The sequence below is a fragment of the Chenopodium album genome, chromosome 16 (assembly GCF_948465745.1).
Source record: "Chenopodium album chromosome 16, dcCheAlbu1.1, whole genome shotgun sequence".
In the NCBI taxonomy this organism is placed as follows: domain Eukaryota; kingdom Viridiplantae; phylum Streptophyta; class Magnoliopsida; order Caryophyllales; family Amaranthaceae; genus Chenopodium; species Chenopodium album.
Window position 1 is genome coordinate 41,122,638 of NC_137849.1, and position 18,660 is coordinate 41,141,297.

General features: G+C 31.1%; 1 protein-coding gene across 1 annotated transcript; it reads left to right on the forward strand.

Moving 5' to 3' along the window:
• The first annotated feature begins 11,739 nt into the window (after positions 1–11,739).
• LOC145585342 (RING-H2 finger protein ATL54-like) lies at positions 11,740–13,119 on the forward strand. Its single transcript, XM_081642049.1, has one exon. It carries the CDS (start codon positions 11,753–11,755, stop codon positions 12,902–12,904), a length of 1,152 nt encoding a protein of 383 aa, XP_081498175.1. The 5' UTR covers positions 11,740–11,752; the 3' UTR covers positions 12,905–13,119.
• Positions 13,120–18,660: the final 5,541 nt, after the last annotated feature.

Below are 18,660 nucleotides of genomic sequence, written 5' to 3' on the forward strand. Positions count from 1 at the left end.
ACTGTTGTTTATAGAATCATTTTATTTGCACTGGAAAAGATGAACAATAATACTTTATTTCCCTTATCATCGTATAATTTGCAATAGTCTTGATAGAACAATACTACTTAAAATTTCAAATTTTTGTGATTGATATAATCTAGACGAAAAATTAAGACTTTTTTTTTGATCGAAATTAGGGTTCTAACACTGTTTACATACTACTTATTTTTGCATATTGCTTAAATTTTTCAACTTAAAAAAAATCTTTAAGAAAATTAAAATAAAACCAAAAAAACAAAATTAAAAATAAAAAAACAATAAAGTGAACCAAACCGGTTCAAAGAAAAATAAGAAATAGATAAATTCCTTCCAAGTTAGGTCCTGTTCTCTTCACCTTAAAAAAATAATATTAAGTAAAATAATTTCAGTTCAGTAAAAATAAGTTCAGTTCAGTAAAATTAATTTCAGTTCAGTAAAAATAATTTCAGTTCAGTAAAAATAAGTTTAGTTCAGTAAAATTCAGTTTTTTTAAAGAAAAATTATAATAGAAAATCAATAAAAATAATTTCAGTTCAGCAAAAATAATTTCAGTTCGGTAAAACTAATTTAAGTTCAGTAAAAATAATTTAAGTTTAGCAAATATAATTTTGTTTCAGTAAAAATAATTTCAGTTCAGCAAAAATAAGGTGAAGAGAACGGGGCCTTAATAAATTAGCTAGTTTGGGAATTAAATTTTATAATTAGCAGTTTTGGTAAATACTTTTATCAAATTAGCCGTTTTGGTAAAAGATCCTGTCTTTTGTCAAGGATCCCTTAGAAATATTATTTATTTTTGGTTTGTAGTCATATACAATGGAATGTTGAGTTTCCTCTTTAGGCAGACCTCAACTCTCATGGTTTACAGAGTATACAATTGTTATATAATGAACTTTGGATAATATGGTCGATTAGAAGGTATAAGTGAGTTATTTATATCATAAAAGTTATAAAGCAAATGTAGGAAAATAAAATTAAAATATCAAATGGTATGTAGGAAGATAAAATTAAACGGAGGGGTATACATTTATTAGTTAAAATCTATGAATTTACTCTTTAAAATTTGAAAAATCGAGATACAGGGCAAGAAAAAAATGTTTCCCAACACTTTGCATTATTTTTGTTTTCTTCAATTTTTTTGCTTGCTTCATCTTCTATATCTTTAATCTGCATGAACAGCAAAATTATTACATACATATTTTTTTTTTTAAAAATAAGAATCTAATCTGTATAAGGTAATAAGGATAATTTATAATTTAAAAAATGAAAATTGATATAGTAAAAAGGATTTTTTTTTGAAACCTAGTAAAAAGAATTTGAACATGATCATTTTAAGTATATAAACAAGTACGGAGTATATGTCAATGGGTGAAACTTTTTGGGGTTTTTTTTTTAAAAAAAAAATAGCTGAGAAATTAATCTCTAAAAGTTACAATAAATATTTTGTAAAATAATTTTAAAATATTATTCAATGTGTATATATCATGTACTCCATAATTACTTATTACTCAGTAGTAGATAAATGTAATTAAGTATATGCAAATTTAGTTAAGTAAAAAAAACTTTATATCATCCTTCCCATTTTAAAAATCAATATATATAGTACATGCATGCATAGTCCTAAATTCTAATTGCAAAAGCAAACAACATATGTATGTATAGTACTTAATTGATTTATGTTCAAAGTGATTACCATGTTGTCCAAATACATACTTCCTATGCAATTATAAATTTTAGATGAAGAGATTATACTGTTGTATATGTATTTATACATGCATATATTTTTTTTTTCAAATAATACTCCCTCAACCTCTTGAGTTGATAATTATACTCCTAGAATGTTGATACCTAGTGTGTTTCTCTCTTATCGAATCTAAACATCAAATAGTACTGTATATAATAAAAGAAATAACTTTCAATTCTATAAATAGATATAAGACATTAGTACATAATAAAAAGAAACACAAGAAGTAGATAGTAAGTACTCCCTCCGCCCCTTAAATGTGTGTCTATTTTTAACATTTACTACTCACATAATAAAAAGAAATATGCACGTAATTAAGGGACAGATAGAGTACTAAACGCAATTATATATTTGGTTTCATAGTCTAGTTGTGTCTTAAATACTACTCAATTGGAAGGATAAAAAGATTCAAGCACTTGTTTTAAAGCTTATTAGTTATTACTATAAAAATAAAACTATAAATGGAAGAAATCCTTGTCAATGGCTACCTTCTCAGCTGCATTTTCTATGAAATTAGCAGCCCCTTTAAGTGTACTTTCCGGAATATTCTTGACAACATCCTCAGCCTTGTGTTCCACCCCATCTGTTATCATTGTCAATCCCTTCCCGGTGACAACATCCTCGGCCATGTGTTCCACCCCGCCTACCGTCTTTTTCAATTCCTTCCCCGTGACAATGTCTTCGGCCATGTGTTCCGCCTCGTCTGTCATCTTTTCAAATCCCTCCTCCACATTTTCTACCATCTGTAACTCTTGATCTCTTTTAACTACACTCACATAATACGTCATATATTAATACATTCGATTAATTAATACGCAGATATACATAGTTACCTATATCAAAACTATTTATCTATCATATTACTAGTTAAAATTACGTACAATATGAACATGACTATATAAATATATAATCACTTACTTTTCATCAACATGTTTATGAGCATTGGCCCGCACTTGTTCCATAAGAACCTCAATAGTGATTGCAAAAATGCTTTAATAGCATCTGTTATTTGGCCTTTAACTTTCCTGTTGTGCTTTAATTGTTAATTACATACCCAAAAATATGTAAGGTACAAGGTACTTACGATTTCAATAAATATAATACCAGAATTTCTTAGACTTATCCTTGTTTATAAGGAATGTCGTTACACGAATTCCAATCCAAAAAATGATAAATTATTCATCTAGCTTAGGGTTTCCTTTATTTAGATCGGAATGGATGAATTTTCTCTTTTTTTTTTTTTTTTTTTTTTTTTGACGAATTTTCTCATCTTTAAAATGGGTTTATCATAATTTTACTAATTAATTAAGAAACAAACCAAAGATAATTAATGAAAAGCTAACTTACTTAACAAAACCACCAAGAGAGGGACTCAAACCATTGGGTGGCGGATCAATATTGCTTCTAACAGTCAACATAGGCATCCTTCATGCATAATCATCAAAATGAAACAAATAATTAGTTAAATCATACTATTGAACACTATATCACCATAAACTCATTAATCATTACTCGAATTAATTAACCATTAATCATAGTACATACCTTTTACCTTTTGTTGAGGAGCTAAGATTATAATGACATTTTGACCTTGAAGCCAAAAATGATTGCCTGTTTGAATTTGCACTAATCACATTATTAACGCATATTGATGGTTTTGTTACAATGAACGCGCTCATACTCATGGACATGTTTTTATTTCAAATAAACTTTGTATTAGGAATTGTATGTTTGAAATAATTAAGAAGAATTTGGATCGAATTTATACTATACTTTGAGAAGATAAATCCATCTTAAGACAATAATACATTAATACATACGTGACGTTAGCTATATTATTCATAATTAAAAACGTGTAAAGTATTAATGATCAATTAAATATGTATCATACATTCATTATCTAATAAGAGCTGTATAATAAAAACAGTCTTCCCCCCACTGTACTCAACTAGCTTTCCAACGGTTTGTTATTAAGAGACTTCGAATAGTTTTGGAACATTAAAACATCATGCCATTCTAGTTAAAAATAAAGGTGAAAGAGGTAGAGTGGACGATGAGAAAATACCAAATTATCAATATGATAAACAAAATTTGTTTATCAAATGGCAAAATTATAATTAAATCGACAACTTTTTATTAAATTTGGATTCCACTGTTGTTGATATATTTACAAAAATGTCATGCTGACTGGATATTTAAGTTGTTTTATTTACCATTTTGCCATTTGATAAACAAATTTTATTTATCAATTTGATTAACTGGGGCTTCCTCGTAAATGATATATATCAACCAATAATAATCAAACTAAACATGAATCGATATTATAATTCTTAATTTTCTACTACCTAACAAATAAAACAATACCCTATTCTACTAAAAATGAATGTTAAAATAGGGGTGGCAAATAGATCAGGTCGAGGTCGGGTCAGGTTCGTGTTCGGGTCAGCTGATTTCGAGTCAAATGTCCCCCAACCCGAACCTGATCCATTTAAATTTTCGGGTTGAAAACTCCAACCTGAACCTGATATTTTCAGGTTCGGGTCAACCCGAAATCGACCTGTTTTGACCTGTTTTTTTTTTGGGTTTCAATTGGGTTGCTTTGACCTGAAATCGACCTAAATAAATCTGGATTTTTTAAAATTCAATTAAGTGTATCTTCAAGTTCTCAAGCAAAACAACACTTTAATCCTAACTGAAATAAAGAACATTGCCTATAAAGATGGGCACAGGCCGTGCCGGCACGCTGGCGGCACGGGCCTGACACGGCACGGCGGCCCACTCGTGGGCCGTGGGCCGTGCCGTGAACAAAAAAATGAAATCCGACACGAGCACGGCAGGCGGCACGGCCCGTGGCACGGCCCATGCCCAAATAAAACTTAATTAATTAAGTTTATTTATATAAACTTATTTAGTTATTTATATAAACTTATTTAATTAAATAAACTTATTTAATTAAGTTTATTTATATTAACTTATTTAATTAAGTTTATATAAATAAACTTAATTAAATAAATTTATATAAATCGATTAATTTATATAAAATTATTTAATTATTTATAACACAATAAATTGATTTTTTTTATATATACATATATATTTTAAAAAAAAAAAATACGGGCTGGCCGGTAGCCCGCCACGGCACGGCCCGCCAGGCACGTGGGCCTTACCGTGCCGTGGGCTGGGGTGTGCCAAAATTTGGCACGGCCCGGCACGAGCCCCACCCAGGCATGGCCAGGCACGGCCCGATACGGCACGATGTCCACCTTTAATTGCCTACAAGCCTAATTATATATCACAATCCAAAATAATTCTTTAACAAATTACAAACTTTATTTAAAAAGAACAAGATCTAAAGAAACAATAAGATCTAATTCTTACTACCATACCGTATTTCAAAAGAAAAACCGTAAAAATAAAATAAAATAAAAATAAAAATAAAAATTGAAATCTAATTATCTTGAACCGTGAAGAAGATTAAAGCTTGGAGGTCTGGTGAATGGGAAGTTGACAATTATTCAAGCAGATTGTTGAGAGTTGACTATTGAGAGTTGAAGAGAGAAAAAAAATGTAAAGTGAATGAGTGAATGAGACGGCTGAGAAGAAAATTAGGGTTTTAACTTTTAACATCTGACATTTATATGTGCAATTGGGCTTGGGCCAATATTAATAATTTTTTTATTTGATCGTGACCTTTTTAGTGTTTGAATTATCAGATTGGCACCGACTTGATTTTGATCCAATAACATTTTTGGGTTACATGGGTCATTTTCGGGTTGGAATTTTCAACCTTAATCAAACCCATTTAATTTAAGGTCGGGTTCGTGTCGACCCATTTAAGATTTCGGGTCGAAAATCTCAACCCTAATCCGCTATTTTCAGGCCAGGTTTGTGTCGGGTTATAGGACCGGGTCAGCTTTTGCCACCCCTAGTTCAAACGGCCAAACCAAATCATATATACAACAATTTTGGACAAAAAGAGTACATAAAGCTTATCACGTAAAACATAAAAGTAAAGTCCAAATATACACATAGTTTTTTTCAAGTAATAAGAATTGTTCCACTAGGCCAAAATCCTGCACAAATAAACCTATAGCTGGTCCGAAATAATAGGCTAGAAATATAAGACGAATAAGGTGTAATAGTGTAATACTACCATACTAGATCAAACTTAACTTTGTAACTATTGTGCAGAATATTAATGCTCTTTATCATAAGACAAGACTTTAATGTTGCAAGCAAGTGTGCAAGTAATGGCGTAATTTAATTGACTTTTATCCCATTGATAAACAAACATTTTCAAACATAATAAAGATTTTAGAAAGGAACCAATATGAATACGATAATACGAATGAGTTTAGTGTAATAATCAATGCATAGTCCCTCTTTAATTGTACTTCATGTATATATGCCACTCATCTTATACACGAAGTATATGTTCAATCATTTTAAAAATATCAAATAGGTGGTTGGAGCTTAATAAAAATAAATCAATAAGAATGATGGCACATATGTGAAACAAAATTAGTACGGAGTAGAGCAAAAGATTTTTATGTCTATCTATTATACATTGAATATTATTGCATATTGTACATTTGTACTAGCTATGTACGGAGGAAAGTAAATTATATACTTGTTCATACTTCATAAAAAAATTCCTTAATCATAGGGTACGTAGTTTTATACGGTTTTGTGAAAATGTTATCCAACATTAGTGAATCTCCAAAACCATGCATGAAGTTGTGATCAAGATCTCTAAAAGATATAAATATTCTACCTTCATACCATGATTTTACTAAAAATACCTTTTTAATAGTTGTGTACATGTATAGTTGTATTTAATCCTTCAATTCATCTTTTCTCCATCGCTTTTGAGAAATTTTTACAATGTATTTAATCCTTCAATTCAGGTTTAAGTGATTACAATGTATTTGAAAATCTAAACATTTTCTCAAAAAAAAAAAAAACTAAACATAATGGTTCATTTTTTATTTAACAATTTTGTTGATATGAATAATGTTAAAATCAACAATTGTACAAATGTAGTTGTGATTAATCTAACTAATCCCTGATTCCCTGTCCTACAGATCTATGATTCATGCATGTGAAATTGCATCCTCCTAATTAAGAGTAAGTTTTACATTGATTAGTGAAACAAAAAATTTCTATATGCTTTTTAATGCCCAAGTGAGGCAAATAAATGGAGAATTAATTTTGTAAGACCATTTATCATTACCTATTTATCTAGACCATTACTGTGAGCTATTGTAAGCGTGTAACCTTATTCCAAATTCTCATACCAATTGACCAACATATATAAACCTAAAATTATATAAATCTCAAAGCTATTGTGACTTATTGTATGTTACGACTAAATAATTATATCATACTTCATTATCAAATTAGATAATACAATTTGACTTTGTGCACTATTCACATAATTAGTTGTTTTGACTTCGTTTTGTGATTTGCGTTAAGAAAAAGTATAGTTATTTGGGGGTCTTGTTAGATACAAATTCTTAAATAGACCTAGTTCACACTAATTTATTGTGGACCACCAACATTAGAGACAATATGATTGTTTTATTAATAAAAAAAAAAAGTTACTATATTAAAATAAAGGTTATTATGTTGAAATAAAAGTTAGTGTGACATTATAAAAGCTATAAGAGGTTAATTTTTTTAATGAAATTTTTAATATAAGGTCAATATGAATAATAATAATCACTATGTTAAAATTAGGTCACTATTTAACATAATGTCGTACTTTAAATTCATAATAATATTAAAGATCACACAAGTTTTAAAAAGGGTTACTATGTTAAAAAATAAGATTACTAAATTAAAATTAGGGGTCACTATGTTGAATATAATATCAGTTACGTGTGTATAAATCTTGGGTCCACAATAATATTATTGTGAATCAAGTCCACGCAAGATTTTCTGGCTCAATTATAGACATCATCATCAAAACCTCATAAGGGTCAACAATTTCCCCCTTTTTAATGATGATAAACTGAGCAAACTTGTGGGATAACAAAGTAAAGCAGAAGGTTAGTTTTTTCATTTTCCAATTCATTGATTTATTCATAACGAGTGACTAATTATTAGATGATACTTTAAAAAATTTCAAGTTGATTCAATCGAGGTCATGTACACTTCTACGGACTATTAAATACGGAGTAAATTTTAAAAATGGATTGTCAATCAACATTACATAGGCAATAGGCGTGAACTTTTGGGGATAAATTTTTGATTGGTTTGGGCTGATAAAAAGTAGACAATCTTTTTTGGATTTTAGGTAGTTTAGATAGCCCCACATTACGAAATTACCCGGCCCAATGCTACGACCCACCCTAAAGTACAACTAAGGATTTTCTAGTGTTATGATGTTTGCAGGGCAAGTAAACTTGGGGAGTTGAAGTAGGAACTGAAACAGAAAAACTTTAGAAAATCTAGGATAACAAGCAAAGTCAGAAGAAGAGTTCCAGAAAGAAGTTTTCTTAACATTGCTGGATGGAACTACAAGGAGTTCCTGAAGGAACTCATCAACGGGACAACTTGGTTCCGGTGTAATGTTGGGACAAGACCTCAACAATCAAGGACCAGTGCAGAGCTCGAGATATCAACCGAATAGGATGAATTTCATAACTTAGATTGTATTAAAGATAAGTTTGTTTTCTAGATTGATGTAAATATATACCTGGTTGATATGCATGAGATTTATTAGAAATCGGATAAAGCTTGGCAAACTAAGTAATTCGTAAAAGATAAGTTTAATTTTGTGAAAAAGTATTTTATTTGATTTTATCTTTTAAAATCCAGTTTACTTGGTTTATCTTTTTCATAAAACTTTATCTTTTTATTAAAACGAATTTAACTAGATAAAGGTTTTCAAAAACGTGAGATTAAGTCTATTTTAATTTCAGTTTTGAAAGGATAAGTTCGAAATTCTGTTTGGCTTATCAGTTTTCCAAAAACCCTACTTGTCAGTAGAGGAACTTCTAATAAGGAAGAAGTACTTCGAAGTAAAGTGAGAGTTTTAAGCGTGAAAACCACTTAGTGCTTAAGAGTAAGTTTGCTAAAAGGTTTAAGCTTTATCACTTTTATTTCGGGTTTCATGTGTAGCTTTCCATTTATATATTAGAGTGAGTCTTTGTGTTGTAATTGGTTTTGGAGTGTTTGTGAATTCTTCACAATTCACATTTGAGTTAGGAGTTTGAATTCTCTAAAATTCGTGTGTGTTTAGGAGTTTAAAAGTCTCTAAAATTCGAGTGGTAGCTGTGAGAGTACAGTGAGTGAGCTTCAGGTAGGAAGCCGAGTGTAGGCACTCCGGGAGTGCTGAGTGAACCTAGGTGGGACTTAGGTTGGGTAGGATAGGGTCCTATCAGGTAGCAAGTGTCCGTAGTGGAACTTGTGAGAAAGGTCTGTGTTAATAGGTTGTAATTAGGTGTTGCCCTATTATAGTGGAGTTTGTTTGAAAATCCCGAGAATGGTCGAGGTTTTACTTCCAATTGGGCCCTAGAAGGTTTCCTCGTAAAATCTTGCTGTGTTCTTTAAGTTCCTTTTATTTTCTGTCTTTAAATTCCAAAAAAGTTTACCTAATTGAAACCTACTACTATTCACCCCCCTCTCTCGTAGTAGTTCATCTAAACTAACAGAAGTGACTCAAACCAGATACTATATTGAATGATTAAATTTTCACAAAAAAATAAATCATACGGAATAGATGTGTAAATAAGATTAACTCACAAAAATACATACACAATTCAAAGATAAGGAACATATTGTTAAAACTAATTGAGCATATTCCATTTTCATATATGTTCGTTCTATGTTCTTTTATTTTGAAGTATATGCTCTTTCACTATATGATCTTCTACTATGACATGTACATTACTTTAGATTATACTGAATTGTTTGTTCTTTTGTGATCATTATGCTTTCAAGTGTGGCAATTAGATTCTGACATTATTATATGAGCAACAAGTTTCTACCTGGCTAAATATTTTGGTCGATTTGGATTACTCCTATTTTCAATCAATTTGAAAATGAAATATCACTGCAAATGTTGTTGTTAGGTTTATCTTTCCTCCTCAGCTCATTTCTTTTCCGTATGTACCACTTTAAACATGTCCATATTCCTGCAACAAGTATCTAGTTAGTCATAGGATCATAGCTAATTTTCTTTTCGGTCCCGGGTGGTATAATGTAAAACATTCTCAATAAAAAAAAATGAAAAAATAGTTTTAAGAAAAATCACAATTGCAAATTAGTTTTCCTTTCTTTGGTCACATATAAGAAAAGTTAAAAAGAAAAATGAAAAAAATAGGAATGGAAATGTGACTATGTGAAGGTGGATGATGAGATGAAAGTAAAAAGGAAGCAAGGAGGGAGGAAAACCGGGCTTTCCTTGTTTTGTGAAGAAAAAATGTATTTTATCATTAATGTTGCAATTTTCCACCTATTCACAAGCCAAATAAAGGAAAGGAAAATGTGGAAAAATCATTTTTCATGAAAACAGAAAAAATTTACATTAAACCAAATGATTTAGTTTCATGTTATAATTATATTTTTATTTGTTTTTGGTGATCCTCAATTCCTCACACTATGTATCAGTTTACTGTTGATTACTAGATCATTGAAATCCAATAATTTATCACCTTAAAAAAACTAAAATTAATAAATAAGATATTTGAAAAACAAATGACATGTCATATCCAAGTTAGGAAAAGTATTATCTTGTCCACGCATAAATATATGTGGATTCACTAAAGGGAATGAACAATTAGGTACTAGAATTTTGATTAAGCTACGCCAAGATTATATGCAAGTGTGGTAATTGCTTGGTAATTACTTCTCTTAATTATGAATATGACGGGCAACCTCATTTCTGCAATCTAATTAGGCACCATACAATATTTCTCAACAACCATAACTCTTGTTAGAAATTTAAAAATGATCTTTTGTAAGATCAAGAATATGACAAGGATATACAACCAAATTTCATTGTTAATTTCTTACAAGCATGCAGAAATCAGAGTTCCCGTAAGTTTAGTCTTATATAGGCTAAGAAACAAAACAGAGCAGCTGGTAAAATAAGCATCAATCTAAAATATGAACGTAGTAGGGTCGACTATGGTGCATTGGTGTCATGGAGGTGCCGATCGAGGTGGGATGTTACCATTAAAAATTTATTGGCAAACCAGCGCTTGTCTTGTAAATTTGCCGATCTTAAGTTGGTATAGATTTAGTGGTAATAAAGTGGTGCACTAAAAAAAAAAAAACGAGTAGCTAAGATCTAGCTAGCATGGTGGTACAATATATACAAAGTATATGATATCGTGATGCGAAGATTGCTAACTAGATTACTATAAACCATTAGCCATAGTGTCTTGTGTCAACTTGATCAAGAAAACCTCAATATATGACATTAAAATTTTAACAACAGACGTAAATTTAATTTTTCATGTGCGATTGATTGTTTTAGTTTTCTTAAAACCGTTAACACGACCTTTGTCATTTGCTTTATCTAAAATCAGATTCATTCTATACTACCAATTAATTGAATTTGCCTCCCCTATTTCCAATATTTGCCCACAAATGTACATAGCAAAATTATTCTTAAATCAATGAGTGAGTGGACAAGCTATAAGATAATGTTATATAATGTATATTTGTACATAATAACCTAGAAAGTCATAGGTAATGAGTTGAACTAATATTAATAAACCATAAAAAAAAAAATTTAAAAAAAAGTGGCATATACACTTGCACGTCAAAGTTATAGTAGTGTCTTACCACACCTAATATTTGAAAATAACATTGTTTCCAATCACAGCAACCTTCTAAAATGTGTTAAACAAACCCTTCTTTTCCTCTCCCTTTCCCTTAGGAGATGCCTTAAACTATACTCAGCCTTTAATCTAGTCCTTCCTATTCCTAATCTTAGTTTTTTCTTCCCTCTTTTTTCTCATCAATGGTCTCCTAATTATGGCCATTCGATTTCGGAAACTCTTACATTATCTAACTTATACTACAAATGTCACAACTACTATTCCTTGCACTGATTTATGTGATCCTACATGTGGTGATTTTGATGAATGTTACTCCTTCCCTACCGGACCCGACTCGTTCCCTCCTCTTCCACCACCACTACCCTCTACGCCTACGATCGTGGCAACCCCATCGTCGAACACCCATGATGATTTCCACTTATCACCCCTTGTGATTATAATCATTATTATTTTAGCCGGTGCCTTTCTTCTGGTGTCTTACTATGCTATTGTTATAAAATATTGTACCCTCTGGACACGCTTAGTGTCCAGAATGTCTAACAACAGACATGTAACAAATGAGTCTAATCAATTAGGTGACCCTCATCACGTACCCGAGGATCGAGCCATCGACATCACAACCGGTCAATTTAACCCAATGGTAGATCACCCTATATGGTTAATCTCAACTGTTGGATTGCACCAGTCAGTGATCAACTCGATAACCGTGATTCGATACAAGAAAGAGGATGGTTTAATCGATGGTACAGATTGTTCAGTTTGTCTTAGTGAATTTCAAGAAGGTGAAACTCTTAGACTTTTACCAAAATGTGAACATGCATTTCATATTGATTGCATTGATACTTGGCTTAGGTCACATACTAATTGTCCTATGTGCCGGGCAAGTATTGTTCCCAACCCCGATAACGAGCCCGGTTTCGGGACCTCGAGGCGAATTGAGGTCCCACACGTGGCTGAATCAGAATCTAGTGATGGAGAATTAGTGATCACCCAAAATGGGAACAATGAAGTTAGTTTGGTGATAGAAAACAGAGGAGAAACAGGGGATTTTGAAGTTGAGATTGAAATTGATCAAAGTAAAGCTGAAAGTGATATTCATCCTATAGCATTTCTAGTAAGGAGATCTTATTCTATGGATTATAGACATGTTAGTACTCCATATACGCAACAAAACTCGAACTCGTATCCGAACTCGAACTCGAACTCGTATGCATTAGTGGGCGGTTCTTCATCAAGACCACTTCCTTCAAGGGTTAATAGAGCAATGAAGAGATCATATTCATGGAGTGAGAGAATTTTTTGGCCAGCACGTAATCAGAATCATTGCAATTCAAATACTTCACCGTAAGAGTTTATTTTTTTTTTAAATTAGAGAGATAAATTTTTTATGGCTTAGTAAATGTTTTTTTTTTTTCTTTTTCCCCCAAAAAATTTTAAGGTGGGAAATTGGTAATTGTACATATTTGTATAGAAATCATGTTCAATTGAGATTATTATATACACTAAAATTCGACTTTTAATGTATTTTTTTTTTTTCCCTGGTGGTCCATAAACATGGCGGTCTTTCCCTATAAAAAAAAAAAAAAAAAAAAAAGAAAAAAAAAAGTTGGTGGTCTTTTTCAAAGCTGAAATTTATTCCGTAATTTGTTATAATCCTATGAAATCGGTGATCAAATTTGATTATAAGAACATGAAGCAATTATTAAATTTCATGATTTGTACGGGTGTATCTAAATCGAACACTGTAGAAATCAAGTGTTTTTGTGGAAGATTAATAATTGAAGTAAGACCCAAAAAAAAAAAAAAAAAAAAAAAGGGTAAAAGAACGATTCTTATAAAAATTGGAAAAATAAAGGGTTTGAACCTAGGACTTGCATGCTGTAATTGCAACAATCATTAATGTTCCGCTGAGCTATAACATAGTCCTGCTCTATTATTATAAAAACAAAAGAAATTTGGTTGTTGGTCGAAGGGGACGACTGGGCCTCCACCAGCCTTCCCGTGGCTCCGCCCCTGCATCAATCCCTTATTGCTGGAAATCATTGATGTTAAGGTAAACGAGGAAGAGAATGTGGCCATGGAGACAACTCATATGAGATAAATGTTTCAGAGCCAGACGAATAATAATCCTGTTGACAATCAACATCCAAGAATTGACCTTTAGCGTGGTCATAGGGGACAAGCATGGTATTGTGAATGAAGAAGAAAATATTGGGATTACCGGGATGAAATCCTTCCAGAAGCACCAATCTAGTTGAAGGAGCGAGTACTTGAAGAGGCACTGTATAGGTCAAACACCCATGAACCTTGATCTTTAAAAGGATTGCCCTCATACATATACACTAGAATCGCCTTGTTCTTTAGGCTGCCATATCCAAGGAAAAGACGATTCTCAAAAGAAACACATAATATTTCGTTATAACTAAAAAAGGAAGTCACTTGACGGCCATGAAAGTTATTATAGTCAGTACTTGGCAAATCCATGACCCAATATTTATTTCAAATGCTACCATGATACTCAAGTTTCTACTGTTAACTATCCAATATAAAACACCATCATGTACTGTACAACACCAGGTCGGGTATGGCAAGAAGATGTAATATGTATTGGCCATTTAACATTGATTATTGTTGGGTTGGGCCGATTTATGACTTGGAGTCTGAGATGTCTCCATTGATGATGATGATGATTGGAAGAGAGAATTCGAACCTCAATGATGATTGGGACGTCATGGGTTTGAGATCATATCAAACCATATATTGTCTAGAGACAGTGCACAACCTTATTAGGGTTTTATGAGGGAGTTTATTCAGGATTTCTAGCATCATATCTTCACACAATAACATTATTGTTGTACTTGTATTTGTTTGGGTGGTCATCAATGAAAGAGATGGTGCCGGTGGCGATTGCGGTGGTGACAGCCTCTTCCCCATCTGATGTTATGTTAGTTTCCCTTGTTTAATTTGTTTGCCTCTCTCCTTAATTGGCAATCGACCACTTTTCGTATTTTGTATGCCTAGCTACCTAGAAATTAAACCGTCTTATATAACAGTTTAACATGCATATTTGGACCAATTAATTATAAATTTTTAAGCAAAAATTAGGAAACAAATTTGGACACATACTTTGATCGCCTTCCTAAAATCAAGTATGAAAATGTGATTGGTTGTCAAAATTACAAGGATCCACTTTTCAAAATTTATTTAGGGCCTGTTCATATTTACTGAATTGAGCTGAACTGAACTGAACTGAACTGATTGGAACTGAACTGAACTGAACTGAACTGATTGGAACTGAACTGAACTGAATTGAGCTGAAATGAATATTTTATGTGAGAGAGAAATTAAGAGCTGAACTGAACTGAACTGAACTGATTGGAACTGAACTGAACTGATTGGAACTGAACTGAACTGAACTGAAATTAAGTAAATGTGAACAGGCCCTTAATAGACCAAAAAAAAAAAAAAAAAATTATTATGACAACCAATCAAAATAAATGGATTACAAATAGAACATGAAAAGTTAGACAGAGAATTTTTTTCTGATATATAGATATAATTGTGTATATAGTTTAATTATTTTTGGAAATTTTTATAAAAATGGAAAAATAAATTAGAATCTTCTTCACTTTCCTAAAATTAAGCATTTATTGTGTTAACCGTCCGTATAAGTAATTATTTTTTGGCATTTAAAAAATAATAAATAAAGTTCATCAGATATAGGGGCTGGCTTGCTAGTCGATTCATTTGCTCAAAGGAGTATGGCATATAAAGCACTTTAGTTTGTCAAAAGTGTCTGGCATCATATTTGAAATTTAATCAGGAATCATCTACCTCTATAAATAGGGTTTTGTCGATGTTGTCAAGAAAATAATTGTATGTCAACGCGTAACCAAAAGACAATATTACATGTTGGGTGCATGAAAAATTGAAATTACCCCGTACATTGTACGAGTTACGAAGTACTCCGTACTTGTATATGTTTGTGGAATTGTGGCCTGGATTTGAGTGGGAAAATAAAATGGGCTTATAACAGAATTTAGGTTTGGAAGACTTTGGAAGGCTTTGAAGAGGTTTCATGATCAGGCTTACAATTTGGTAATAATCCACTTTTTAAGGCTTTGTTACATTTGCTTAACTTCTAAAAATTTGGTAACGGGCCACTTCTGAAAATCAGTTTAAACAGTGAAATAATATTAGTTTGATAGAAATTGTGTTAAGGAAATAAGGCCTTGATTAGCAAAAATTAGTATTTCCTCCGTCCGGAAATTACACTCCTATTTCTCTCTATTATGTGAGGAATAAATGCTAAATGCTAGAAGTAGGAATGTAATTTAGGGATGGAGGGAGTATCATAATATAACAAAAAACATTAAAGAATTTGTAAAAATAAGTAATTTTAAGCAAAAGTAAGGGCCTGTTCACTTTAGTTTAATTTCAGTTTAGTTCAGCTCCAATCAATTCGGTTTAGTTCAGTTCAGCTCTAATCAGTTCAGTTCAGCTCCAATCAGTTCAGTTCAGTAAATGTGAACAGGCCCTAAGTTCCAATAATTAGTAATGTGTGTCAATCAATAATTATAGGCTTTACTCACTATACAGTTATACTACCTTCTTCTTGCACCAAAAAAAAAAAAAAATAAATAATATCTTCTTTTCTTATTATTTGCAACAAAGGAATATTTTATATTTTACAATAATAAGAAACTGAGGCAGTAAAAAAAATTAGTTGAATTAGTAAAAATAATTAGTTTCATTAATAAAAATATTGTCTTGAGTAAAAATATGGGGAACTAAGCAAGGTTTAAATATTTGTCTCTCCGTTGTTGTTTTTTTTTTTTTTTTAAATTTTACACTTCCTTTATTGGTAAAAAGTTATGGTTGATATTTTCATCCTGAAATCAACCTATTCTATATTGCTATTTGACCTTATACTCATTTAATTCACTTATAAATATCCCAAATATTAATATTGAAATTTTTGAAAATTAAAATAACTGAGTATGTAATTACTTTTTTTTTTTAAAAAAAAAAAAGTCAAATTGTAGATGATAAATTTTTGTAATTAGTCTATTAGAAAATGATTACTTTTAATATGATTATAGTCATAAAAATTAGATGATTGAGTTTAATTAAGTGGATAAAATAAATAATGGATTAAATAGGTTGGATTAGAAATGTGTTTTCAAATAGTTTAATCAATAATTTTCAATCCAAACACGAATACAAATTCGACTCGCCCTGATCAGTTAGCTATAGCCCCATCTATGTCGTTACTGGTCTAAGTGGGCTGCACTACCAAAACAAATGTACTACGTACATGTGATAGATTATCTTCGTACAATTGTGCCCAAAAATTGTATGAACAACAGTTAGTGACAAACCATGCATAGCCAACCATGTGAACCATATATCTTCAGCATATATCTGGGTGAATGTTTTCTAATATGGATCATATATATATTTGTTCTTGTACGCCTTTTTCAATTTCAAAATTATTTACAGACATTATAATTGTCGGGCGGAAGTACTTACATTAATGACTCCAACAAAAATCGTGTATAGAATCTCATCACCTCAGCTATTTATTGGCTTTTTGTCAATTCACCAACTGATGATATGAATCTAATCAATTTGCATGTTGGCGTGTTAAATGTTATTTCAAACAGATTGTTACTGTATTTGGAACTGGTCTCCCCTACTAATTTTGCTAACTTTTGTAACAAAATTAGTTAAAGAGTATTACTCCTTCGTTTCAATTTATTAGTCCCATATACTATTTTAGGCATTTAAAAAAGATCTACCCATATTGAATGTATTCCATTTTTAACTTAGTTTTTATTTTCCATTTTATACATATTAAATTCTAATTGGTTAAATTAATTGATTGTGAATTGATGACATGACTCTAATTAAAGAAATTACTCTAGGGCCGTTTTTGAGATTTTGGTGGCCTAGGGCGAATATTTAATTTGGGGCCCTGTTAAAACTTTAAGGTATGCAAAACAAAAGATTCCTCAATTTTAACTACACATTTCAAATTTGAAAAATAAAAGACAAAGCTAACAAAGCTCTCAAACAATAAAAATTTTAACATTAAAAAAAATGAAAATTAAACATAAACTTCACAATATTAAGAAAATCAAATAACTTAAGAAGTAATACGTAGTATATTTTTTATTTTGAAATATAGTTGTAAGAAGTAAAATAATACTGGTGAATTATGAACTTCAAAGGAGGATAACATATAACTGAAAGCTTTCTTGTTAAATATTGAGACGATATATCACTGTTTACTTACATTATTCATCTTCAATTGGTATAATTACTACTCATTAGGAAAGAGGGATCTGTATTTAATACTCCCTCAGTCCCCTTTTGATAGTCCCTTATAGGCATTTTTCACGGGAATTAATAAACACAAATAAGAATAGTAAAAGTACATTGAAAAAGTAAATTGTGGGTATGCAAAAAAGTAGAGAGAGAAAGTGATAAAAGTACATGGGAAAACAAAATTTACATGAGAAAATTAAATTTGCATAAATATTGTTGCAAATTGGAGGGAATTTTGGTAAAAAAAATTAATATTAATAAATGTTGGAAAAAGCAAATGGGGTGAACATTTTTGGACTAAAATTTGCCCATAAAGAACTATCATTTGGGGACGACAGGAGTATGAAATAAAAAAGAATATGTGTAGAATTTGAAAAAAGGAAAAAAAAAAGTGAAATATGGGGATTTGTAAATGATTAATTATAGGCATGATTGTGTGACTAATTTTAGTTTCGGAATCTGAATATTATGTGCAATAATCAAGGGTGAGGGAAACCTAAACATGGACATCGTGCCGTCGCGGGCCGTGCCAAGGCAGAACTCATGTCGGGCCGTGCCGTGCCAAATTTTGGCACACCCCAGCCCACGGCACGGCACGGCCCACGTGCCTGACAGGCCGTGCCATTCCGGGCAGCGGGCCAACTCATATTTTTTTAAAAAAATATATATATGTATATTAAAAGAAATCGATATATATATATATATATATATATATATATATATATATATATATATATATATATATATATATATATATATATATATATATATATA